General features: G+C 42.2%; 1 protein-coding gene across 1 annotated transcript in view; it reads left to right on the top strand.

Moving 5' to 3' along the window:
* The first annotated feature begins 204 nt into the window (after positions 1-204).
* Positions 205-25,930, top strand: part of GPR158 (G protein-coupled receptor 158) — a 217,075-nt gene continuing 191,349 nt past the window's right edge. The window contains exons 1-2 of the mRNA XM_075706145.1: positions 205-1,076; positions 15,344-15,449. Of these exons, the coding sequence (XP_075562260.1) occupies positions 205-1,076; positions 15,344-15,449 (978 nt within the window). The remainder of the gene's footprint in view (positions 1,077-15,343; positions 15,450-25,930) is intronic.

The following is a 25,930-nucleotide window of genomic DNA, read 5'->3' as shown; positions in this document are numbered from 1 at the left end:
GCCGGCGGTGGGGCTGCGCGGCGGCCGGCGCTGGGGGAGGCGCGGGCGGCGCCGCCACAGGTGACTCGCGGGCCGGGGGCCGCTTTCCGTCCCGCTGCCGCTCGGCCGCCCCTGCGCGTTCGCGCCCCTGCGCCGCGGCCGCCTGCGCGGAGCCCGTCTTCAGCCGCTTCGCCGTGCCTGCGCGACCGGGAGCGCCAGGGGGACATGGCTTCGCTCCGGCTCCTTCTCCTCTTGCTCCTCGCCCAGCGGGGGCTCGGGGCCGCCGCCGGCCAAGGGCAGGCGGTGCGCGGCCGGGAGCGGGCGCTCGGGGGGAGGCAGCCTGTTTTCAACCACATCAAGAGCCGGGAGCCTCCGCCGGCCCCGCGGAGCCGCTCTACGGAGAGCACCATCTTGGCGCAGCGGCTCGCCGAGGAGGTGCCCCAGGACGTGGCCTCGTTCCTCTACACCGGCGACTCCCGGGAGCTGCGGCGCGCCAACTGCTCCGGGCGGTACGAGCTGGCCAGCCTCGCCGGCAAGTCGCGCTTCACCTCGCACCCCTCCCTGCACGGGGCCCTGGACACCCTCACCCACGCCACCAACTTCCTCAACATGATCCTCCAGAGCAATAAGTCGCGGGAGCAGAACTTGCAGGAGGACCTGGAGTGGTACCGCGCCTTGATCAGGAGTCTGCTGGAGGGGGACCCCAACATCTCCAGGGCAGCTATCACTTTCAGCACGGAGCCTTTCTCCTCCACCCCCCAGGTTTTCCTCCAGGCCAGCAGACACGAGAGCCAGGTCCTCCTGCAGGACCTGTCCTCCTCGGCTCACCGCCTGGCCAACGCCTCGGTGGAGACAGAGTGGTTCCACAGCTTGAGGCGCAAGTGGAGGCCGCATCTGCACAGGAAGGTCTTAAACACGGGCCCCAAAACTTTGGAGAACAGCTGGAAGAGGCGGGAGAGCTTCACTGCTGATAAGAACCACATCAGGTGGTCCTCACCTTACCTGGAGTGCGAGAATGGGAATTACAAACCCGGCTGGCTAGTGACACTCTCGGCGGCTTTCTATGGGCTGCGGCCGAACCTCCTCCCCGAGTTCAGGTAGGAGGAGTGTTCCTCTGCTTGCTTTCTGTCGAGAAGGGGGTAGGATGGGGTTTTGGTTCTGCCCCCCTCCTAGGGAAGGGCGTGCTGTGTCTCTGGAGTGACCTGATCGACCCTTGCCGGCCGGGCTGCTCAGTCACACTGCAGAGCAACCTCAGGCCTTCCTGTTGAGCTCTCCCTTCGTGTGCCTTGGGGAGCTGTTGCTCAGTAAAAGAATCGCTTTCACCCCTGTCTGTAAGACAGCGTTTGCTTTACCTGCTCCTATTGAAACAGGTGTGCACGGGCTTCCTGGCATCCTTCTGCAGGGGAGACAAGAGCGGCGGTTGCCAGTTGGAGTTTGTTTCTGACTGGAAGAGGAAGGTGTTTAGTGAGGCATTATTTCGTATTACACTGCATAATTAAAAACTAGCTTGACCCCAGCTAGAATTTTAACTAGCTGGGAAACAATGTTACACTGGTAAACTGCGATTTCTGGTCTCCAGAACACAGCCACTGTGGGGTGCTCGAGCCTGGTCAGTGGTCAGTACGTTTGCAGGTAAATAAGTGTTTGTGACTGCAGTTCTGTCATAGTGCATGTGGCCACTACCTGAGCTGGCAGTAGGAAAGCTTTTCTTAGGACATTCCCCTGTTACATAGCTGTGCAGCTGATACCTGGCATACGTAAAGAATTGCTTATTTTTTTTTATTGCCGTTACCCCCAGGACTTTGCAGGTGGGCTGTGACTAGCAGAGAGGAGTGTATGAAAAGGCCCATTCTTGTGTCTTTGTATTTTGACAGCAGATAGGGATGTGCCCAAGAGCAACCTGTGGGGCATAGGATGTCGACTTTTCCTACTGGCACTTCTGTGGTGGGGCTCACAGGTAACTCTATCCCTTGGGGAATGCCCACTGCCCAGAAGCAGCTGACATTTGTCAGGGGGTGAGAGAAGCACAGAATTTGCTTTCTGCTGCGATTCAGTAGCGGATAAAGATAGACAAGAACACAACAGACACCAAAGAGGTTTTGCCACACTGAGGTGGCCAGGCAATTTGTGTATGTCAACGCTGTTTTTCTTGGCTTAGTCTGAAATCCTGTGGGATCAAATGGGTATGAATGCAGTTGTTCATCCTTGGGGGGAAAAAAATAAAAATCTGCTGAATACAGAGTGGCTGTTTATTTCTCTATGGAATTACCTTTTGCCCTGAAGTCTTCACACTTATGAGGCTGATAGGGTTAAGGTAAAGTGAGCTCACCTGCTGGATTCCTTTCAAGACCAAAACCTGACAATAGCTCTACTGCAGAGCTTTTTGGGACCCTGGGGGGTGGGGGTGGTGGTGTCCAGAAAAGTTCAGGAAACTTCTCGCATTTCGTTGAAACACTGCATTTCAACTTGAACTTCAGGATGTAGACGAAAGCTAATGTAGGCTGACACTCTCTTGTTGAGGACAGAGGTTTTTATAACCTAAAAAAACACCAGGTTGGGGTGGCAGCCACTAACTAACCAGTTGTCTGAGAACTTAGTTCTTGATATAAAGCTTAACTTAAAGAAGCTTTGATCTTGACTTCAGTTAAGAGAAAAACAGACCTCTTAAACAGAGTCTAAAGTTTCGACCTCAGTTCTGTGCCAAGATCCTGTGATGCTGGGAAGTGTCTCAGTGGTGTAGGATTCTGCTGTGGTAGCCCTGGTGCACAGAACACACCAGGTCCATTCTGGAGTAACCGTGGCCAACCAAGGCAACCAGTAGAGGTCCTCCTGGGTGCAGTACAAAGGAGTGTCTTCACTTCCTTATCTTCTCAGCCTCTGTTTACCATGTGGGAGTCACTTCAGTTGAAGAAATAGAATAACCTGTTGGAATTCTGATACTTCAAAGGGCATCCATTAAGCACATCTAAGCTTGGAGAACCTCTTCTTATTAGAAGATCGTGCGATGGGGTATGCTGTGCAAGTTCAAAATGTTGTATTGCTGTTGTACTGAACAGTTAGGACAAAACTAACAAAGTTTTGTTACATCAGAACCAGAGATGAGTGGGTAAGCATTTCTAAGAAGATGGGTCAGTATGTTTTTGGTAACTATATAAGGAAGCAGGTGGAAGAAGTACATACATATAAATGCAGATATATATATATACACATGCGCACATATACACATATGCTGGCAAGGCTAAATGATGGTTCCTGTGTTCTTAGTTTGAGGTATGTTACATGAAATGTAAGCTTCTAATAAAAGCTTATTATTTAGGATATTGAAAAAAGTAACTCTGCAGCTACATAGGAAATACTACTAAAAAATACACTTCTCACAAGACTTGTGGGATGTCTTAATATTTGCACAATATTTTCTATACTTGATAGGCACACAGCCTCAGTGTGAGTTCTTAAGAGAAGAAATGGTTTAAAGTAGAAGCATGTAATATAAAAATGTAAACTCTAATGTAGTTAATGGAACATTAGTATTAATTACTATAAGGTGCCTCTTGAAATAAGCTTTATTTCCCCTCACCACCTGTCTTTGAGTGACACAATGGTTTAACTTTAAATTCCTGTTTAAGGCCCATATGGTAGAAAGCAGTATGTATTAACCTCTATCTTTTGAGAAAGCTACATTGATTCTCCCAACAAAGTATCTCTGAACCATCTGTTAGGAACATGCTAGTGGATCAGTTTACATGCTCCTTCCATGTAATAGTCTGGCCTGAGGTCATTGATGGTAATTTAGTGCATGCCCCCTTAATATTTTTCTAACAGTTTATGTACTTTCTTCTTTGCTGACATTAAGTTTATGGCATGGTACATTAGGGCAAGAGACATTCAGGAACACATTATCTCCATGGAAGAGAGTTCTTTCAGATTACAGAATGAAAAAGCCATTCCTCCTGCTTCTTGGTATCTCTTCTGTTGCAGTAACAGATGGGTATGTCATGTGGTGTAGCAATGGAAAGAGTTTAATGAAGGCAATACTAATAATTACTACTGGTTATGTTCAATACATACTACTACTGCAATGCTGTAGTCAATGACATTCTGGAAGTGCAGCAAAAAAACAGCTTTGTTCTTCATGTCATGAAGGGTTATAGTGCCTTCCACCAGAGTAAGTGAGGGGGACTCTTGGAAGCAGCTTCCTATCTGTCTTTAATTTCACCTCCCACCCTCTCTTGTCCAAAGTGAAAGCCAATGGCGGTGAGAGAATATGGTTCAGTTGTCTTGCCAAGGCTAGCACTGTAGGCCAATACTGAGATGAAGTGGAGAAACCAAAGACAACTTGATTGTGCTGATAAATGTACCAGAAGCTGTTCAGGCCCAGTGGGACCGTATTAGCCCAGTGCAATGCTAAGCTAGTGGTGCTGACTGTCTGCAGCTTCCTAGTAGCGCTTGCTGGTGGTGCATTTGCTGGCCTTTGGCCTGCCCAAAGTGCAGGGAGAGAACATTCCCACCCGCTTACAAAATATAGTGTAGGCTCTCATTCAGAAATGAGGATCCACAGAGACTGGAAGTAATCACTTGGTGATATTAACCATTCCTTTCTCCTTTCTTAAAGTCTAAGCTGATGCAGTTTGCTGCTGGAATTCACCATCTAATGTGTCTAATCACTCCACAACTCTGGTGCTGCAGAGGGTAGAGCACAATAGCATTTGTCACTGATCTTCTGTGACTCTGCTAGTTCCTGTTACATGATGAGACTGAACCACATTCGCATGGTGATCCAGCTGATCTCTTTGCAGCCCTACTGTGCAAGTGGAAAGGTGCGAGAAGCTGCATGTTGCGAGTACGTTTCCTTCTCTAAAAGTACTTGTTTGGCCCTTGGAGAGGAAATGGGAGGTTTTCATTTCTTCAGCAATCTAGGAGGCCTGCGGGGAGGATTACTCCTTGATTGGGAAGAAAGATGTGCAAGTAGTCAGCTACTAGGAACATATGAGTTTTTTAAAAAAAAAAAAAAAAAAAAATTGTCCTCCTGGGTCACTGGGTCCAGTCTCCTGCTGTCACAGGCCCACTTAGTGTCACCAGTTGACCAAACTCCATCTTAAAGTAGGTGGGTTTCCCTCTTGACTCTCCAGTCACTGGCATGCTAAGCCTAATGTTTGGATAGCTGCTTCTGATTTCTCATCTAAATTTATTCACAGTCAGTTCTCATCCATTTATTCCTGTTCCAGAACTGCCTTCTATCTGCAATAGCACTCTTGACTGATGTTTACTGCCCTGACCTATTTATAGGCAGCAGTCCCTTCTCCAACTTTGTTTACTATACTATACATTCTGTAGTCTTCTGTCAGAAGCTCTCTGTTGCCATGGTCCCTCTTGCTAAGTCTTGTTCCAGTATCTCTTGAATGTGGTTAGTCAGATTCATGTACAATGTTTCAGCCTTGTGCAATGACGTCAATTATCCCCATACTCTGATGAATGAATTGCTGCTTTTGCAGTTCAGAATGTTCTCTTGCATGGTGTTCTCATTTTCTTTAATGTTGTGTTGTAATATGGCAACATTTTGGGAACTGGTCATCGCTGTCACACTGTTTTTCATCTAGGAAGTCAGCATGTCTTTAGGGTACAGCAACACATTTCTTTTCACAACAACCCCACTCTGTTCTAGTGAGGCAAGGTAAGCTGTTGCTTGCTGCGCCCGCCCCCCCCCCCCCCCCCAAATCCAGGGCAGTATTTGCAATCTTTTTTAAGGACAGTTAGGAGAATGCAATGGAATAATGGCTGTTTTGGCAGAAAGGTCCACAATCGGCAAGCTGAGGGGTTTTTTGGGTTCTGGAGCATTTCCAGATAACTTCATTCTGAAGTTTGGCTGAATCAAGTGTTACCACTGAATATTTTTTGTCTTCCTGACATATGCTACTTCTCTCTTAATTAAGAGAAAGGTATTCCTTGGTGCAAAGATTAATCTTTATTGCACTGTTAAATTTAGCTGTTTTTTCCCTAAAGGCAGTGTAACGTCGTGATTTCCAGTGTACTATTAACAATGGCTCGGACCACAACAGTGTTAAGCCCTAATGGGGCTCTTAACTGAGGAAATATTATTGGAGGCAAATTAAACCATGGATGTAGAATTACATGTGACAAATAAGTAATTTCTTAGGGAATATACATGACTTCCTCTTCTGCCAAATATTTCACAGGTATTCAGTTGTTTGGTAAAATAACCACAAGAGTAGACCAAAAAAAAAAAAAGAGATTGTAAGAATTAGTAACTTTTTTTCTTTTAAATATAGTTTAATTTCTTACTTTAGCCCCCTTTTTTAGCTTCCCCCCTAATCTCTCTTTAATCTAGTCTCAGTACTGAACTAAGAAAGAAAATTCATTTTCACTGTTTAAGGAGACTTTCTAATTTTTTTGTGACATGATACATTAGTTTTATAATCCTGAAAATGTTTTAAAACGGCGAGGCTGACATTTTTCTATAACAAGCCCTGGCCCATATAACATGATTGAAGGTGTGGGTGGATTTAGAATAGGTTTTAAAAATTAAAAGGAATAATTTATTTCCTGGAACTTCAGAAAGTTTTGGATTTATGTTCCTGAAAAGAGGTGAGAACAAATAAATGTTTTCCTATGATTTACTGTTTGCTTATAGAAACCCCCAGTATTTTATGCGTATTCTCTAGACAATCAATTATGTCTGTGCCTTTTTTGTACGAGGTCATGGGTAAGGATAGAAAACTGGATGGTGATGAAACAAAAGGAACAATAAATAGGGATTTCTCTTTTAGAAACGTGTTTCAGCTTTCTTCACTACTGGAGAAACAGAAGCGTGTCTTTGAAGAAAGATGTTAAATATGGCCAGGAGAGGACTGAAACACATACTGCATTTATGTCAATAATTATGTAGCACATGGTAAGTTGCAATGAAGAGAACTAGCTTTTTGGGTGAAACTGCTGTTTCCACTCCTCTGTTCTCTATCCCCGTCCCCCTTGGGCAAGGCTTCCAGCACAGCAGCTTATCAAAGCTCTTTTGAAGGGAATAGACATGTGACAGTCCTTACTATTGGAGATTCAGCTCCAGGACTGTCACCTCCTATTCTGTCTATTCATGAACCTGGGCTGAGGTAGAGAAATGTTCCTAAAGGTAAGTACAAAAGCATTGCTGTGTTAGGTGAGATGCAAGGCTTACCTAGCCCTGTGTCCAAAAGCAGCTTCTGATGCATACTTAGGGAAAATGTAAGAGCAGTGGAAGTGCTGAATTCTCTTATCTTGGTTATATCCCATTTACAAATAATAAGCAATAAAAAAAAATGTTTTTCAGACTTTATCTGAATGAGTGTTAATAGTAAGTATGGATTAAACTGACCTCCATGATTCTAATTAACTTTTTAACCCATTTTTGTCTTCTGCAATGTAGTTTGGCATTGGGTTCCATAATATAATTATGAACTGTTAGGAGAAAAAAAAAATCTTTTCTGTTTTTAAACTTGCTTCACGAATCTAAATTCATTGGGAGATCCCAGATTCTGATGATTAAAAAAAAAAAATTGGAAAGTGTTCATTCATCTCTGTGTCAGATTTAGTTGTGGGTAATACTAAGTATTTCTATCAACTGCAAACTTTGTCACTGGTCACCCATTTGTCGTCATCTGTGAATGTGTTGAACAAAGCAGGGATAGTTGTGGTGCCCAGCTTGTTAACATCCTTGCATGTGAAAGCTGACTTTTGTCACAGTAATACTCTTAAGAGTGGATTGGAGGCTGGAGCCTTCCTGGCTCTGAAGCCTGCAGTGATGAAAATAATTTGTCTTCTGCAAAGGCTGTCTCTACTCTGAGCAACTTTTATATCTTGGTTGTCTGTGGCCTTATAGATTCTATTTCAGGCTTCCTTTTTCTGAGGTAGTTGAAAGGTTTTTAATTAGTAGAGCCTATGCTTTTAACATGTTGCTTCTAAAATGTCTTTTGGTTTTGTCTTACATTCTTGTAGTTTTGTATGTTCTTTGCCCAGGTTTATGCCTCTCCATTTTCCTTTTTTTTTAATGTTGGCTTCCACTTACTTTTCAGTTTTAAAGTTCCCTTATTACCCTCAAATAAATCTTCAGTGTCAGAAGATTTGGTATAGTTAGGCTGAGGCCATCTCTCCTGTGTTGGATCCTTCTAATTCAAAAGCTTTTCTTGTTCCTAACCTCTTTTTTCTTCTATCACTTTATATACTGTTCCTTGAGACCCTTTTTTCCCACCTGTCTCTTTGACCCTATGGATAGTAATGGGAGCATTAAAAGAATCTAATGTAAGTGGTACCCCACCATTGCTGACACCTCAATGTTCCTATACAAGGTGATGCTTTGTGACAGAGTTAAGATGCTAGCAGCAACTTAAACATCCTCAAGCAGAAAAAATATCGCCACCCCTCAAAGTATCTAGGAACCTCTCTGACTAAACTGCAGGGAATCCCCAGAGAGGCAGCACTGCATGCCATAAATTTCAAGGCAGATTTAAATCCGAAATGATTCTTCACACAACAGAGGATTCAGCTTTAAGGATTCCACCCTTGTAGTACTGTTCCAAATGGCCTAGAGGGGTTTTCTTTGCAGGTGAATCCCAATTCATGTGCCCACACTGCTATACCTTACTCTTCAGTTAAGTTTATTTTTAGTGAAAGTTGGTTCTTCTGTAAAAATGTGTGCAGAAAAGCAGTAGTCATTCTATGGCTGAGGAATTAGGTAAGTCTGTCTCTGTTCTGTTAGTAAGAAATTACTGGTAACTGCGTGACCAGATCAAAATTATATTGTATGTAACAGTAGCCTTTTGTGAATCTGGCTGGATATGCAAAGGTAGTAGTTTTGAAAAAACATCTAAGTGATGCAGGATCCTAAATCTTAACTTTCAAAAGCAACTTGAACCTGCAGAAGCTGTTGACTACCAGGAAGACTTACGGCTGAAAGTCACTTGTGGATTTGACACCAGGATTATTTTTGGATGCTCGGTTGATGGTACATTGAAGGAGCCTCAGGTGTCAGGTAGTGTGTACTGTTTGAAAATTAATATTCTTGAAAGTGTCAACCTCCAAAATGAGAATGGTCAGAAAAGGTATCTCCCCTGAAAACATTTGCTATTCTAATTACAGCATGCATTTATCTAGAGGTGTGGGCATTTGCAGATTTGGGATGGCTGTAGAGAATTTGTTTTTCTTATCTCCTTGTTTTGTGGTAAGGAGGACTTATGAAGGACAGCATGTAGGGGTGAGTGAATATGGCAGCAAGAATCTAGGCAGGCATTTAGATTTGGGGGATGATGTCTGCTTCAGCATGTGATAACCATGCCTTACACCTTAATTATGGCTGCTTGCAATGCTTATAGGTACAAAAATAAATGTACAAACTTAGAAGACAAGCTTTGAATACCTGTTTAGCTGAGCTGTGATGACCTCTGTGCCAAAAAGCTTCTGAAGATCTAGAGGACAAAGATATTGTTTATCACCGTTTAAATGTTGGCAGGCTATTATTGTGTGCAGCTCTGGCTTAAGCTGGCTGGGAGAAAGAGAACATGCTCCTGCTGCTTTTTTATGATGTAACAGTACAGACAAAAAAATTCTTCTGTAGGTATAGGTTTTACAACATGTTGTTACAATGAAATATTATAACTACTGAAACTATCAAGATAGCTAGTAGGTTGGGAAAATAAGCTTAAATCAATTTCTGGCACAGATTTCAAGGCAAACAGCATGCCAACAAACAGTGGTACTGGAAATTAAGACAGACGTGAAAGCCTCTTAAATCAAACCTCTGACCTGACAGAAAATCCTTGATGACATCGTTCTTCAGTGGTTATCTATTATGTACAATTGAACTAATTCTTCCTGTTAAACACGAATGTGTGTATTGTGCTTTAACCCGGCAGGCAACTAAGCACCACACAGCTGCTTGCTCACTCCCCCCACAATGGGATGCGGGAGAGAATCGGAAGGGTAAAAGTGAGAAAACTCGTGGGTTGACATAAAGACAGTTTAATAGGTAAAGCAAAAGCCACGCACGCAAGCAAAGCAAAACAAGGAATTAATTCACTACTTCCCATCGGCAGGCAGGTGTTCAGCCATCTCCAGGAAAGCAGGGCTCCATCATGGGTAATGGTTGCTTGGGAAGACAAAATGCCATGCCTCTGAATGTCCCCTCCTTCTTCCCCCAGCTTTATATGCTGAGCATGACATCATATGGTGTGGAATATCCCTTTGGTCATTTTGGGTCAGCTGTCCCAACTTCTTGTGGACCCCAGGCCTACTCACTGGTGGGGTGGTGTGAGAAGCAGAAAAGGCCTTCACTGTCTGTAAGCACTGCTCAGCAGTAACTAAAACATCCCTGTATTATCAACACCATTTTCAGTACAAACCCAAAACATAGCCCCATACTAGCTACTCTGAAGAAAATTAACTCTGTCCCAGCCAAAACCAACACAAATCCTTAAGTATCTTTTTTTGTGTAAGGACTGTGAAATTGTGGCAGAAAACAAATATTTATTGTTATAAGGAGATTAACAAAATATACTTACTTGCCAGATGGTCCACAATTACCAGTAATATTGTTACTAACTTATCACTGTGGCTTGGGTTCAGTCAGGGAGCATTGTCAGTATGGGTGAATGTGTTATACTGACAAGCTGCGTCTACTCTTACACAACTGATATTTCTCTTGATCAGTTATATCAAGATAGCAGAGCTGCAATTATTCCCAGTTAGTTCAATAAATATAACGCTTACAGGTAGTTGGATGTGTTCTTCCATACGTTCCATTTTCTGAATGCTGAATCAAAAATAACTGAAAATGTGGGTGGCTAACCAGGCTGTGCCAGCTACTGTATTAATCACAGATGAATTTCAGAAATATATCATGTACATTTTGGTGTACTGTATGTGTAATAATGGCGGGTACAAGTCTGAGATGGTGTTTTAAAATGGCAAAGCATCCCAAATGAATGCAGTAGAAGTCTTGTACCATCATGATGCTTTCTGTGACTGCCACGTGTATGCTTAAAGAAACTTTTCTTTTGAAGGCATTATATCCTCAAGTAGTTGCAGACCCTGTTACTACCTCAGCAGAACTGTGATGTTACCATGAAGCACAAACATATATTGCAGAGGTCTACTGAAAAAAGAATAATATGCACCATGGGGGGAAAAAATGGAAAGCCTATGGTAGACTGTAACTGTCAGGAGAGATTGGTTTTTTTATATGCCTGCTTCTGGACTGCACTGTTTTTCTTTCCTGTAGATCTTCACCCCAGAAATTTGTAAAGCTCTGAGAAAAAGCAGAACAACTTAATCATATCAGAAGTTCAGGCTGTGCTGCAGAAGAGCTGCAGACAGGAGAAGACTGTAGGTAGAAATATTTGTATTGAGTTCAGAAAGGCAAACATTCTTGTAAGAAAAGCTTTAACACAAGAGAAGCAAAGGGAAAATGCATTCAGCTTCAAATTGAAGAATTCTGTAGTGTTTCTGAAAAAGTATTGTGAAAATATTTTGAAATTAGATAATTTTCAGGCTTGCACAGCTTAACAGGGAGCTCCTGACAAAAGTCAAGCATAAAATGAAAGTGCACAAGAGGTGGAAGTGGGGTCAGTTAAACTGGGAGGAATATGGAGACATGGTCTGAGGGTGCGTTAGGGAAACCTATTTCATGGGTGGAGTTAGGGAAACCAAAGCCCATATGGGGCTGAATCTGTTGAAGGGCATGAATGGTGGCAAGAAGTAAGTACACTGGCAGGAAAATTGGACAAGGGAGAATGTGGATCTGCTGCTGATTGGGGCAGTGGACTTTGTGACAGAGGACATGGAAAAGGCCAAGGTATTGATGTCTTCCAAGAACTACAGGCTGGTCAGCCTCACATCAGTCCCTGGGAAGGTGATGAAGCAAATCTTCCTGAAAACCACTTCTGAAACACATGAAGGAGAAGAATGCGATTGGGAGTAGTTAGCATGGGTTTATGAAGGGGAAATAGCGTTTAACCAGCTCAATAGCTTTCTGTGTACAGATCACTCTGTGTCCACTTCTGGGCTCCCCAGTACAAGAGACATGGATGCACTGGAGTGAGCCTAGTGAAGGGTCACATAGATGATTAAAGATTGGAGCATTTGACAGACAAGAAGGGCTGAGCGAGCCGGGACTGTTCAGCCTGGAGAAGAAAAGGCTCCAGGGGAATCTTACACGTGTGTAAATGCCTGATGGAAAAGTGTAAAGGAGACAGAGCCAGACTCTGCTCAGGGGTAGTCAGTGAAAGGACAGAAAGTGTAAGAGGCACAAATTGAAATACAAGAAATTTCATTTAAACATCAGAAAACGTTTCTTTGACACTGTGAGGGTGGTCAGACACTAGATTGGGTTTCCCAGATGTGGTGAAGTCTCCATTATTGGAGGTATTAAAAAACCCAACTGAACTGAGCCTGCTTTGAGCAAGTGGTTGGACTGGATGATCACAAGAGGTTTCTTCCAATGACAGCTGCTGTATGAATCTATGATTTTCACATCTATTTTCACCAAAATAATTGTATCAAAGAGCTTTCAAAGGATACAAGTTATTTAATCAATTCTGAGGTGAAAAATCCAGAAGTACCTTTCCTTTCTTTCCAGTATGTGGCTCTGAGCATTAGGATGCTATCCTGCTTTCTGCCTCTTAGCCCACTAGAACGTGCCACTAATTCTTCAAATTGCAGCATGTCTGGTACAAGGCTGTATTCAAATGCTTGCTCAGCATGCTTACTGTTCCTAATTCCTCTGGCTTGTATGTGTTGTCTTTCTCACAGGTATCCTCTAGGTAAGTTTTCTTTTGAAAATTTTTATATCCCTTTGTACTGACTCTGTGCTTCTACAGGGCCTGCTCATTATACCACACAGCAAACTCTTAAGGTGTTTCTCCTCCTAGCAGTGATCAGTTTACTGTTAATTTTCGATCTGTACCTCTCTTCTCGCAGAAGTGTTTGTAGAGGGAAAGGGAAATTTCCTCTTCTACCAGTTAAAAACAAAATGTACACAAGGGAAAAGCTTTCCATGTAAAGGAAATAAAGACCTACTTCCCTAAGGGGCTTAGTCTCCCAGGTGACTCTGTTGCAGTCCTAATAAGGATGAATCACTGTTTTTCCTGCTGTGTAAACTGATTCTTTAGAGTAGTCAGAATGATTGAGACTGCCTTGCCAAAGTGTCTGGTGTATAATGTGAACTAGGAGAGCAAGGAGCAGTGTTGGTCCTGGTCCTGCTGCCTACTTCATGCCTGTGTGCAGCCACAGTGAGATTATTCCCTTGCAGAGCAGGTCTGGTCCCCAGATAGCACATTAATGCTCAGAAAGGTCCAGAAAATATTAGAAACCTGCCTGGTGGGATCTGCCTGTGACCAGATGAGGAATTGGTTACCTCTACTCTGTGAGCAACTGAGACAGATACCTTGTTATGAGGTTAAGATAAGCTTGTAATCCACTAACACCAACATCTTACAAAGAGTTAGTCTGCACAGTATGGTAGTTTTTCCCTTGGTCACCGAGAACATGGAAGAAACAGTTCATTGGGGTGGAAGTGTAGTTTTAGCAGTCTGAAGAAGCTGTTGTCCAAAACAAGAGTAGGAAGGCATAAAGCTGTAAACTAAAAATATTTCTGAATATTCTAGAAGTATGGTGTGTGCTATTTCAAGTTGAGCCTGCTAGAGCCAGCACTTAAACATTTCGGGTAATTTCGAAGTGTGCCTAGTGTCAGATATTTAGATTCTAGGCAGGAGATGGAAGGGGATGAAGTGCACCTGTACTGTCTAACTTCCTACTAGTTATCCTATGTAACTTCCTAATGCAGTCTTCTTCAGATCACCTAAATGACACGCTTGTGTTTCTCTGGCTATATAGCATGTCTGAAGTTGAGTGTCCAAATGTAGCTGTTGTGGATGCTTTGCACTTGGTTGTACTGGGGCCAGATATGAGGGAGCAGTATTGTCCTGGTTTTGATCAAGTTCATCTCTTAGGCCTGTTCTGATGTTGTTCATAAGTGGCCTTATATATATATATATATATATATATATGACTCTGTAGCTCTTTTATTATTAGAGTTCTTATTTATATATACTGAGCTTTAACTAAAAGAGGAAACACGCTTTGAGGTGAGTGAGGTATTCTTGAGATAAAGGTCGGGCCGTGCCCTTGGTAGTCCACAGCCTGAAAGAGTGATGGTGTTTGTAGTCATGCAGATCAAAACTTTTGTCTGAAGTGGCTGAAACAGTTGACTTAGAAGAGGCGGTACCCTAGCTTTAAGAAATCAGTACAGAGCACTCATCGATTATGAGTGATCCATGTAATGATCTAAGTACCAGAAGTTAGTTACTGACATTTTTGCTAAGTCTGGACAGCAGCGGAGCAGTCACAGGTACATGCTATCACAAGATGATGCTACGAATGTTCTACGTCTAAAGCCATTCTGGATGTTATTTTAGAGAGAATAAGGAAATTTTTGAAGGCTTTTTTTAAGATAAGCAACTACAGTCTTACGTCTTTTTTTTCTTCTGGTAATTAGCGAGTCACTTATAAAATAGAGCATTGGCTTTCAAATCAGGTTGTTAGTTTTTCATTCAAAAAAATTCTGAGGTAAGTTGTTGATGATGAAAACTTGAGTGTTCTTGGCATAGGACTAATACAGTTCAGACAGTCCTTGAGGACCTCTGTGTGTAGGGAACATTTGTTTTGGTTTCACAGACGTCAGTGGCCTACTCCTGGCTGGCGCTGCCCTTCTGATGTTGTATCAGGTGTTATACCAGGGCCGGCTGGCAGAGATGGGGAGAGAGGGCTTTGGGTGCCTGCTGGAGGAGGGCACTGAGGCCTGAAGTCAATGGAGGTTGGGGCGTCTCTGGGGAGAGTACGGAAAAAGGCTTTTGCCAGTTGTTTTGGCAAATAGCGTTCCCTGGAGCAAAGGGGAGGATGTCATTGTCGCCAGTCATGGGGATGAGGTGTGGTGCCTGGTACTGTACTCACGGTTGGCAAGGGAGGTTGCTGGCCTCGGCAAAAGTAGAGCAGGTTGTTCATTGTATTTATTTGAGTTCTTTGCTGCACTGTAAAATGTGAAGGGCATTAAATTGTTTGAGTGTATGACCTTATTCTTACCTGCTGCCTTACACTTAGTGCATTAGATTTACTGAGCTCTTGTAATACATCTCAGTAAGGTCTAATATAAGAATGCGTCTCTGCGATCGTGGCTTTGGGAACGCAAAAATTCTCAGTTTTTAGACATTCCATCAAATTCCATATTTAGAAGAAAGATGTAGTTCCGCTTTGCAGGCTACAGCATCATAAAGAAGTTTAACTTATTTGTGTAGTCGCTGTGTTCAAGGTTCTTTTTCTCTATTTTCAGAGGTGTTGTCAAAGTCGACATCAATCTGCAGAAGGTGGACATTGACCAGTGTTCGAGTGAGGGGTGGTTCTCGGGGACGCACAGGTGTCATCTCAACAATTCTGAGGTATGTCTGTCCTTAAAGGACTGAGCTACACTTCAATAACAAGTCTTTCCACTATGAATAATTTTCTGTAGTATAAATGCTATCTATTTCATAGACTTTAAATGTGGTTTGTAGGCTGAAAAAAAAATCTTTCTGCGCAAGGCGTTATGTGTGAGTTTCAGGAGCGCCTGCATTTCAGGAATATTGGCGTTAAATAAAACAGAAGCGAAGTTATTGTGCAGAAGTAACAGCTATAGGGAAAAAGAGTATTACTAGTAAAATGGTCTATGAAGTTCTGCTAGCAAGTCAATTATTTTACGCTCAAAATCAAAATAGGCTTTTAATGTCAGTGTCACTTTTGACTGGACAGCCTTGCAAAATATGGTAGAAGTATCTCAAATGCTAATAACAATTATTCAGAAAAACATGGTCTTTTGGTAGACTGATAAAGAATAACAGGCAGAATTGGATACTGTAATTCTTTCTTAATAGAAATGCCAACATTTTGACAGAGCTGACTAAATGTTTCTGTTCAGCTCCTTCCTGCTTCCCCTTTCTTCTGAAGGTCTGTGTCTGGCTCCGTCTGTCGGCATATTGTAGATCATTCAGTCTGGCCAGTCATATTTGTTCAGTGAAACTTTAAAACAAAATACATTCAATGATTTTTCTTTTTATTATGGCATATGACGTTGTTTTCAAAGGCACCCATTTGTTTTCTGTGAGAGTAGGCACCTCATACACTTCTGTGCTTTCAGAAAGGACAATTAAAATGTAGGGAAAGTTGATGCTTGTCTACCAGAAGTCAGGAGATGTTTGCCTAATTTGTTATAAAATGGCAATTTATCAAAACCAAATCTAAATTTAGGAAAAGAGTTGGTTTTGATGAATTCATCTACTAACATTGTTGAGCAAGAAAAACTCAGAATTTTTGTAAATATCCTTTTTGATAATTTTCACTTGAATTTTTCTTTCTTAAAATAAACTTGAAATGAGAAATCAAGTAGCCTTTGATAAAGACTAATTTTAAATGAAATATTTCTGGAAATGGGAAAAAAGATTTTTTTTTTTTTTTTTTTTTTTCCCTCTTTGTCAGGTACTTTTTGACTTCTGAATTCAAGGGAACACTTTTTTAATTTTTGTGTTTCTTCCTAGAATAAAATATTGTTTCCCATGAGATCTGGTAAACCTTGATTTTTAATATATGCTAGTTATCCTGAATGTGATTATATATTTTGGCAAGTGCTCCTCCTTTTCCTAATGTCTTATGAGCAGAATTGTCAGCAGAGGGGTGGGATTGTAAGTTACTTCTTTCTTCCTGCAACCAAGAAGAAAAGTGAAAAAAAAAAAACCCCTGTGAGAAGACTAAGAAAAAACAAGGCAAAAGTAAACTGGAGAAAATGAAGAAAGATCAATGGTGGGCTTTAACACACCTTTGGTCTGATTCAGAGCCCATTGTTTGCTGTAATGGGCTCTGAACCACGCTCTGTATTCTTACTATATAGGAAAACAGAATCTGAGACAAACCAAACTGGATATAATTCCACAATTACACTTCCCTTCCAAATCTAAGTCCTTAAGAGTGTGTCCTGTAGAGAACAATGCAAAAAGCTACTCTCTCTGGAAGAATTTGTTGGAGAAGGGGGGGAAATAAAAGGATTTCTTTTTCACTCTTCACAATTCATTTTCATGGGAGTAAAAAGTAGTTTTTATTTCTCTGTAGAATTCACTCTGATTATGAATAGGGGTTTTCTTCATGAATATGAGATTCAATAAAATCTACCTTCCATTTTATTATTGCACATGAGGCAAGTGGAGTGTCATTTAAGAAACTGAGTGCAGAATGAAACTCCGCATGGAAGACTACCTTAAGGGTTACAGAAGGTTTTCTATGACTTGCAGAAAACATTTTAATTCCACAGTCTTTAGTGTCTCAGTGGGCAAGCTCGAAAATCTTACCTCTGTGATTTGATCTCTTACTGTGCATGAAAAACTGAGGTGGCTTTCCTGGAGCACTGATGCAGAGACAGTGTCTCCACCAGCTTTGAGCCAGGACTGGGTTCTTGGCATTCTGGGCTTCATGCTCCTGCTGAGATGGTGGTGCGCATTTCCTACCTGCTGAAAGAGAGAATAACATTTCTTTTACTTAAAATGTATGTTACAGATCAGTTCTTCATGTTGGGATTGTGGGGTGTGGTGTTGTAAAGCTGGCTGTGCTCAAGTAAGTTTCTTTGCAGAGCTTTTATTTACCACACTCACTTTTTTTTTCTGTCCCTGCTTATCCTGTGTAGTGGTTTCCTTGTTCTTTAGAGCTAACAAAGACTGCTCTACATAGTTTACAATAATCTTTTTTTTTATACAGCACTTTTGCTTCTGTTGAGTCCAACCTGATATATATCAGTATAAAGCTAGAGCTGCTTTGTGCTGTTTTGGCAATAGGAAGCACTACGTTTGCTGATGTTACAAAGGATGTTTTATTTTTCATGCTGGACAGTTGCATGTTTTTGTTTTAGTAAGCCTACTGCAATGCTGTAGTCCATAAGTGAGTTCCTCTGATAAAATATACATTCTAGGGCAGAAGTTCTTTAATGAGTGATGCTGTATATATGAGAGTGGCTCATGTTCACACCTTCAGGTGTCAATAACATGGGTAAGGAGATGAATGACACTTCACGAATGGCTTTTCAACTTGTATGTAGAACAAAAACCTGTCAGCTGTTCTTCCTTCTCCATGGCACTTACTAGAGTTAAATCAACAAGGCTCTCATGGCTAAGAGAAGGATATATAGGTAATACAAACCTCCCCCAAAATGAAACTAGCAAGCAGGGAGTGCCTTTCCTTATTGCGGCTGAAGAGGATGAGACCCCTTGCTTAATAACAGTAACCCTGGGGATGGGGAGTTGCTGGGAACAAACTATAGAGAAGCTTTCTCTCCTTTTACCCTATGGTCGCCACTTTAGGAGAGTTCACTCTGATGGGGACTTCTTTACAAACAGGTCCCATATGCTGCTTTTCACACTTCGTTTCATTGGAATCTACCCTGTGGAATAAGGGTAAATTACACAGTTGTGCAACAATGCTTTCCACACAGTTTGCCTTATAAATGCTAAATGAAATTATATTCCCCGTCCTCTCTTTTATCTTCTTAGAGGCAGATACAGAAATACCTGCTGACACTGGAATGCTCTGCCCCAGGTTACAAAGTCTGTCTCCAGCAGAGTAAGGAAGAGAACAGAGATCTCTGGATTTCCAGTTCTGCTTAGAATCATAGCATCGTTTAGGTTGCAAAAGACCTTTAAGATCATCCAGTCCAACCATTAACCTAACATTACCAAGTCCACCACTAAACCAATTAAGGGTAGAGTAATAATTTCATGTTTCCTGGCTTGGTGTCTGGATTATTTATAATGAAAGTAAAAACTACGAATCATTAAGACTGGAAAGGACCTCTAAGATCATCAGTCCAATCATCAACCCAACACCACCATGCCCACTAAACCATGTCACAAAGTGCCACATCTACCCACTTTTTGAACACTTCCAGAGATGGTGACTCCACCACCTCTCTGGGCAGCCTGTTCCAATGCTTGACTACCTTTTCCATGAAGAAATTTTTCCTAATATCTAGTCTAAACCTCCCCTGGCGCAGCTTGAGCCCATTTCCTCTCGTCCTATCGCTAACTACTTGGGAGAAGAGACCAACACCCACCTCACTACAACCTCCTTTCAGGTAGTTGTAGAGAGCGATAAGGTCTCCCCTCAGCCTCCTCTTCTCCAGACTAAACAGCCCCAGTTAGACCCTAGTTAGCTTAAGTTAGAACCTCCTTCCTCTCTTTAGTTTTGTTAGGTGACTTGAGCATTTAGTGCCGCATAGCCTTTCTGCAGACCGTTTGGTAAGCCTTTGCCATAGTGAATTTCTGATTTGTCTCTGAAAGTCTGTTTACTGCATAGCCCATGCTATGTGGCCAGGCTACCGGTGCCATTAAATCTAAGGCATAAACATCAGTATTTCAGAGATACAACTCCCCTCTTCCCTAACACTGTGAAAATATAGCAAGTGACAGAGAAGGGGAAGGGCGTGGCTTAGGGAGTGGACAAGAGGAGAAAAGAGAAGAACTTATGGGTTACTAAAGTGCTTCTTTACTTTGTCTTATATTTCAGTTAATTTTATAGTGGCTAAAATATACTAGACACATCACAGACAAATTTTCCTACTTTCTGTGTTGTCTGGAAGTGTTTATCTTCTAAATAAAAATAAATTGAAAGGAGGGAGATGGATGTGCATTACAATGAATGTAAGCATATGGTACAACAGTGGTGTCTATGTGCTAGACAGAAAAAAGGAAGGAATGGATGGAATGCAACTTCTACCAGAAAATAGAGAGATTGTTGTTGAAAGTAGTGAATTGCCTTCATGTGCTCTGCCACAGAATCACTAGGAGATGATGCTAACTGTGACATTGGGATTTGGCTTTGGAAGGTCATCAAGAGTAACCTGATTATGTGATGGACTAGTTGTAGTGCTAGTCCTTGCTTGAAAGAAAAATAGTACGTAGTTGGGGAATTAAAGAATATTATGACTCAGATATACAAAGTGCTTAGACATACTATTCCTCTTCTAACTGCCATCTGTCCTTAGATTTTGGTGTTCCTCAGGAGGTGGATTGGTGACTCCTAAATGTCTTGCTTTATGCATGGTGCCCTCAAGTTGAATACAAAACAAAAGCAAGCGCTGGGAACTTTAGATTCACCATTTTTAAATTGACTACCTAAATTCCTAATATATTGTCATATTTTTTTCCTGATTTGTTCTCTTTTGTGCACAGGACCCATATATCCCTGATTTCATATCAGCCTAGATGAACTGGGAAACAAGAGTGCCCCCCTTCAACCTCAGGATGACTGGAAATTGCCCAGTCTAGTGAGGCAGGAATTTAGGTGAGGCTTTACACAGGAAAGCCAAACTGCAGCAGTGGCTAAAGTCTATTTCAGTTGCAGGGGGGTTTTTCCCTCTTTTTTTAATTGTATCAGCCAAAAAGAGGCTGATGGCCAGGTGTCCTTTCTTGACCTAGGGGAAGAAGGGACAACTCCTGGTGAAGCAGAGCGTGCTACATTCTCCTTCCTGCCCTCTACTTTGACACCCAAATAGGGAACAGTTTCTCCGAAAAAATACATGGGCAAGAGATTTGTATTCTGTGGGGCTGCAACAGATAAGCCGGGTAATATCTGCAGGGTTAGAAATAATTCAAATGAATTGGGTAGAGAACAAAATTATGCAGATAATTCTGAAATTAACAAACATAGAAAAAATATAGTTACCCAATAACAAATCCAAAGTAATTTCATTGTACAGGCAAGGCTGGTTATGGGGGTAAGAAAACATGCATTTTTACCATGTCTGAAACCTTTTAAGATTTTTCTTTTAATATATCAGATTCCTTCCCCATATGTGCTGGCAGCAGCTGCTGGCACTTTTAGTAACAACTTTAGAGTCCTTGTTGAGACACCAACAATAAAATCAAGGCTGAGGAGCATCTGAAGAAATCAGCCGGCATAGCCCGTTGAGCTCGGCCGAACGCTTCCAACCAGCAGCATCAGTCTGTGAAAAACGGCAGCAGGCTCCACGCTGTTCCCCCATCCTTAATGAGACTGCCAACAGCTTGCAATACAAGGCAGGCTCAGCTGACATCCCTTTGGGTTTCAACAGTATTCCACAAATGACAGCGTGCAAAAATATCTAGAGGGAATGAGAGGCGCAGAGTAAACAAAAAAGCTGCATTGCTGTCTGTATATAGTGTGTGTATATCTGTGTTTGTAGAAAGATGCATAGGCCTACTGTGTGTGTATTTATTCTGGACAAACACAAAACCAATTAGAAGGGAAAACAAATGCACAGTACAGCCAAAATCTTTTTTTCTGTTGTTTAGCAAAACATTTGGGACCATCATATTTTATTATACTGTATGTAGTGTTACAGACAACCAGCTAAAAAAGGGGGGAGGTGGGGACTGATTAAAAATGAAATTGTAATGGGGACTGAGTTGGGAGAGAGGAAAAACCCCAGTGCTTTCCAGGTTTTTCAAGCATGCTTTCCAGTGCCCTTGTCAAACTGGGAAAAGGCTATTAATGCACGTAGTCTGTGGGAGGGGAAGCATGACAAGAAATTAGCATCCAAAGTCATAACCCAGTGGGTCATATCCAGTATCATTGGTATCATAAGCAGTACATATTACTTGCATGTATTTTCTGTCCTGTCCTTAGGAAAAATGCAGTCAGAATGAGAAAAATCTGAAAAGCAAGCTGTTGGTGATTCAGTCTGAGTGAACAGGGTTTATGGAATATAGTTAACTTTTCATTTGGAAATAATCGTCATCCTTAGAGCCAGAGATTGCATCCAAGATAGGGCAAGAGAAGTACCCAAACCAGGGTAGAGAGTGTATGTCAGGATCTATTTCCTCTGAGAAGAAAACAAGATCTGTAGTGGTAGAATACAAATATTAAATGCTATATCAAATCCTTGGCTAAAGGGGCAATCTAAGACAGAAAGGGGAGCAGGCTTGGTTCAGTACACAGATAAAGAAAACATAGCCAGTGCTTCTTGGATCCAGAAGCAGAAAGGCATATCTATTCTCTCAGACTGATGGCTGCTCACACAACTCAGGGTATTTGAAGACCATGCAGTAGACACAAAGAACATTTCAGATGCTATTTTAAAAATAACTTTGCATCATCTGCATTCATGGGAAAAGTCCCTTTACGACAGTACACCAGATCTAATCTGGCACTCCACCAGACATGATTACATAAAATAAGGTGGAGGTTTGTCAGAGCTTTCAGTGATAAACAAGATGCTATGAAAACCAACTTTCAGTTTAAGGAAGAGCCAGGTTGCTTAGCTACAGCATCTTTGCCTTTTTATAAAAAAACTTAAATGACTCTGTTTTGCAGGAGCTAATCTTGATTATCAATGTTTTCCTCAAAAGAAGAAAACCTTTGCAACAATTCCTTTCATCCTAGTTAGCAGTGTTAACTTGAGCATTTAAATTCATCTGGGTCAGTTCTATTTGCTGCTGTTTTCCTTCCCCCAGAGTTAAAAAGCAAAAAGCAGTAGATGATTGGTTGAATGATGCTGTCTGACAAAAATGAAAATAGCAGGGAGGTATTTGGTTTCTGTTGCAGTTGACAGGCGATGATAGCATTGCATCAATTACCAGTTCTTTCAGATCTTTCTCTGCTGGACAGAGCATGCTATTAGGTAATGCCAATTAGCTGAACTGGTTGTTCTCCCCATCGTGTTTGGGAAGGAAAGAGTTGAGGCCCAGAAGTTTAGTTAGCTGGGGGGACGTGGACAAAATATACCTGGTGGGAGCAAAGGGGAAATCACAGAGAGAGGGGCAGGTGCAGGGAAGAGCTCTTCCCTGGAGAGAGACTGAGAAACTGCCTGTGTGGCTGGGGCAAGAGATGGAAGATCAGGGTCTATTGGGAGCCACAGAAAACCTTGCAGCAAGGAGCTGGCGACTGTAGCCAGGCTGGACCGTTCTCCCTTGGCAGGCTGGCTGAGTTACCTTTCCCAGATGTGAAGTGGTAGTAGCTGTATCAGAACTAGGCATAAACAGAGCATAGCTTCATTCAGGGCTCTCATTTGTTATCGCTGCATTCAGAGGGCTGTACAATATCTGAAGGATGTCTCTAGTAGCATTAAGCAATTAGATATATGCAATTAGATAAATGTATGGCATTTTGGTATCAAAGCATCTGGTCCATCCTGTGTGAGATTTGACATGCTTATCTTGGAAGATATGCAAGTAGTCCCATATCTTGTGAGATAATATAAAGACTATTACCCCCATCTTACAGCTGGGACAGAGAGGCAAAATTATTATCTCTAAACTGATAGACACCCTGACTCAAATTGAGGTGTGATCCCTAGGGGTGCAAATGACCCTCTTCACAGTTTGGTTTCTGCAGAATACTGAGCATGTGAGCTGAAAGGGAGTCCTGATGTGCTCCAGCCAGGGCCCAGGCTGGATCATTTTCAGAGTGGGATTTTGGGGTGCATTACAGCATGCATCCACCCCACGCTTCAGATACTTCCAGGAAGAGTTAAGCATCCTGATATATTTTTGAAACCTGTGTCTGACCAGCTTTGTAGTTTTTGTAGTCATCTTGATTTGTGATAGCATTCTGGTCAAAAATGAAGCCACCCAACCTCCTCTTAGCTAAACACACTGTTGCTGCACTTGCTGTCATTGCTAAGGACACCAGCTTCCTATGAACTGTGCATACTCTGCTCTTGACTTGCATGCTTAGCTATTTGCTTACTCGGGCAATATACTGCAGAGAGTTTTTTAGTTGTTAAAACCCCAAAATTCTGCTTGTGCACGTATTCTATAGTTAATTATTTTTGTTGAAAAAACACAGCCTTGAGACACAGTAAACCAATGGAAAGAATTCATTGTCTGCCTTATTTTAAAAAGGCTTTTATTAATCGTAGCAGCTGTTTCTCTTGCTTTTTTTATACTTCATGGTACCTGCACAAGAGACAAGTTCAATTTAGCTTTGAGAAGAAAGTTCATTCTTCTTTTTCTATAACAAATTAAAATTAGATTGCAAACATATTAAAGATCCCAAGATGAAAAAATAGAGAGAATAGCTGCTGAATCTTCATATTCAAAGCAACATACTGAGCCATAGTAATAGCCTTGATGGAAACAAACTCATCAGTTTTGGTTTTGGAGCACAATCTTACAGCACTAGACATTCAAATACTATCATCTTTGTTGGTGACTTCTGGTAGGAGGTGAATGTTTTTTTGCAAATGAAAAAGAACTGCTTTTGGTTTGCCTATGCTTTTGTTTAGATCCCAGTAATTCATATGATTTGTTCTTCTAGTTTGTGTTTGCCGGTACTGTAAACTGATGGTTATCAGGTCATCTGGTCATCCATTCACTGAGCAGGGGCTGGTCTCCTAGAAATTCCTCAGTCTTTACTAACCTACTTAATATCATAGAATCATAGAATGGTTTGGGTTGGAAGGGACCTTAAAGATCATCTAGTTCCACCCCCTCTGCCATGGGCAGGGACACCTTCCACTAGACCAGGTTGCTCAAAGCCCCTTCCAGTCTGATCTTGAGCGCTTCCAGGGATGGGGCATCCACAACTTCTCTGGGCAGCCTGTTCCAGAGAATCACCTCCCTCAACCTGCTGGTCGTGCTTCTTTTGATGCAGCCCAGGATATGGTTGGCTTTTTGGGCTGCAAGCGCACATTGCTGGGCCATGTTGAGCTTCTTATCAACCAACACCCCCAAGTCCTTCTCCTCAGGGCTGCTCTCAATCCATTCTCTGCCCAGCCTGTATTTGTGCTTGGGATTGCCCTGCCCCACGTGCAGGACCTTGCGCTTGGCCTTGTTGAACTTCATGAGGACTTTCATGAGAAACAAACTGAACTTTCTCTCTAGCTGATAAATTGAATTATTTGCAACCCTTAAATATTTTTTGTGTATATGTTTTTACATATACACTTATCTACAGCTAATCTCTGTATGTGTGTGCATATGTATGAAATCATATAAATGCACATGCATGCATGCCTATATATAGATATATAGGGAGCTGTGAATGTCTTGGTCATTTGCACACAGGCGTTCTGCTAGAACTGTTCTGTGACAAGATGTTACAGAGGCTGGGGAAGATACTCGTCCTTGTCTTGCACCTAACCCTGTGTATCAGTACAGGCTGAAGGGCTGGGCTAGACAGCAGCTTTGCAGAAAAGGCTCAGGGGGTGCTGGTGGATATCAAGTTGACCATGAGCCAGCAATGTGCCCTTGCAGCAAAGGAGGCCAACAGGAGGCTGCTGCTAGGCAGAGCATTGCCAGCTCATCGAGGGAGATAGTCTTTCCTCATTATCCAGGCTGGTGAGGCAGCATCTGGAGGGCTGTGTCTAGGTCTGGGCTCCCCAGTTCAAGAGACACGGATGTACTGGAGTGAGTCCAGCGACGGGCCACCAGAATGATTAAGGGTTTGGAGCACCTGTTGAATGAGGAGAGGCTGAGCGAGCTGGGACCGTTCAGCTTGGAGAAGAGAAGGTTTGGGGGATTGTATCTGTGTATGTAAATACCTCATGGAAAGGTGTAAAGGAGACAGAGCCAGACTCTTCTCAGGGATAATCAGTGACAGGACAAGAGGCAGTGGGCATAAACTGAAACAGAAGAAGAAAGTTGTTTGGTTCTTTTTTTTTTTTTTTTTTACAGTGTGAGGGTAGTCAGACACTAGAACAGGTTGCCCAGAGATATGATGGAATCTCCGTTGTTGGAGATATGCAGAACCTGAATGTACATGGCCCTGGGCAACCTGTTCTAGCTGAGCCTGCTCTGAGCAGGGGTTGGGACTGGATGATCTCCAGAGGTGCCTTCCAGCCTCAACTGCTGTGTGATTCTGCAGTCAGCTCTTCTTTCATCTTTCACACCATTTGTTTTTCCTGTCTGATTTACATCTGGAGAATACG

The sequence above is a fragment of the Pelecanus crispus genome, chromosome 2 (genome assembly GCF_030463565.1).
Source record: "Pelecanus crispus isolate bPelCri1 chromosome 2, bPelCri1.pri, whole genome shotgun sequence".
In the NCBI taxonomy this organism is placed as follows: Eukaryota; Metazoa; Chordata; class Aves; order Pelecaniformes; family Pelecanidae; genus Pelecanus; species Pelecanus crispus.
Note: the sequence above shows the minus strand (reverse complement) of the source record. Positions and strands in the feature narration are given on the sequence as shown.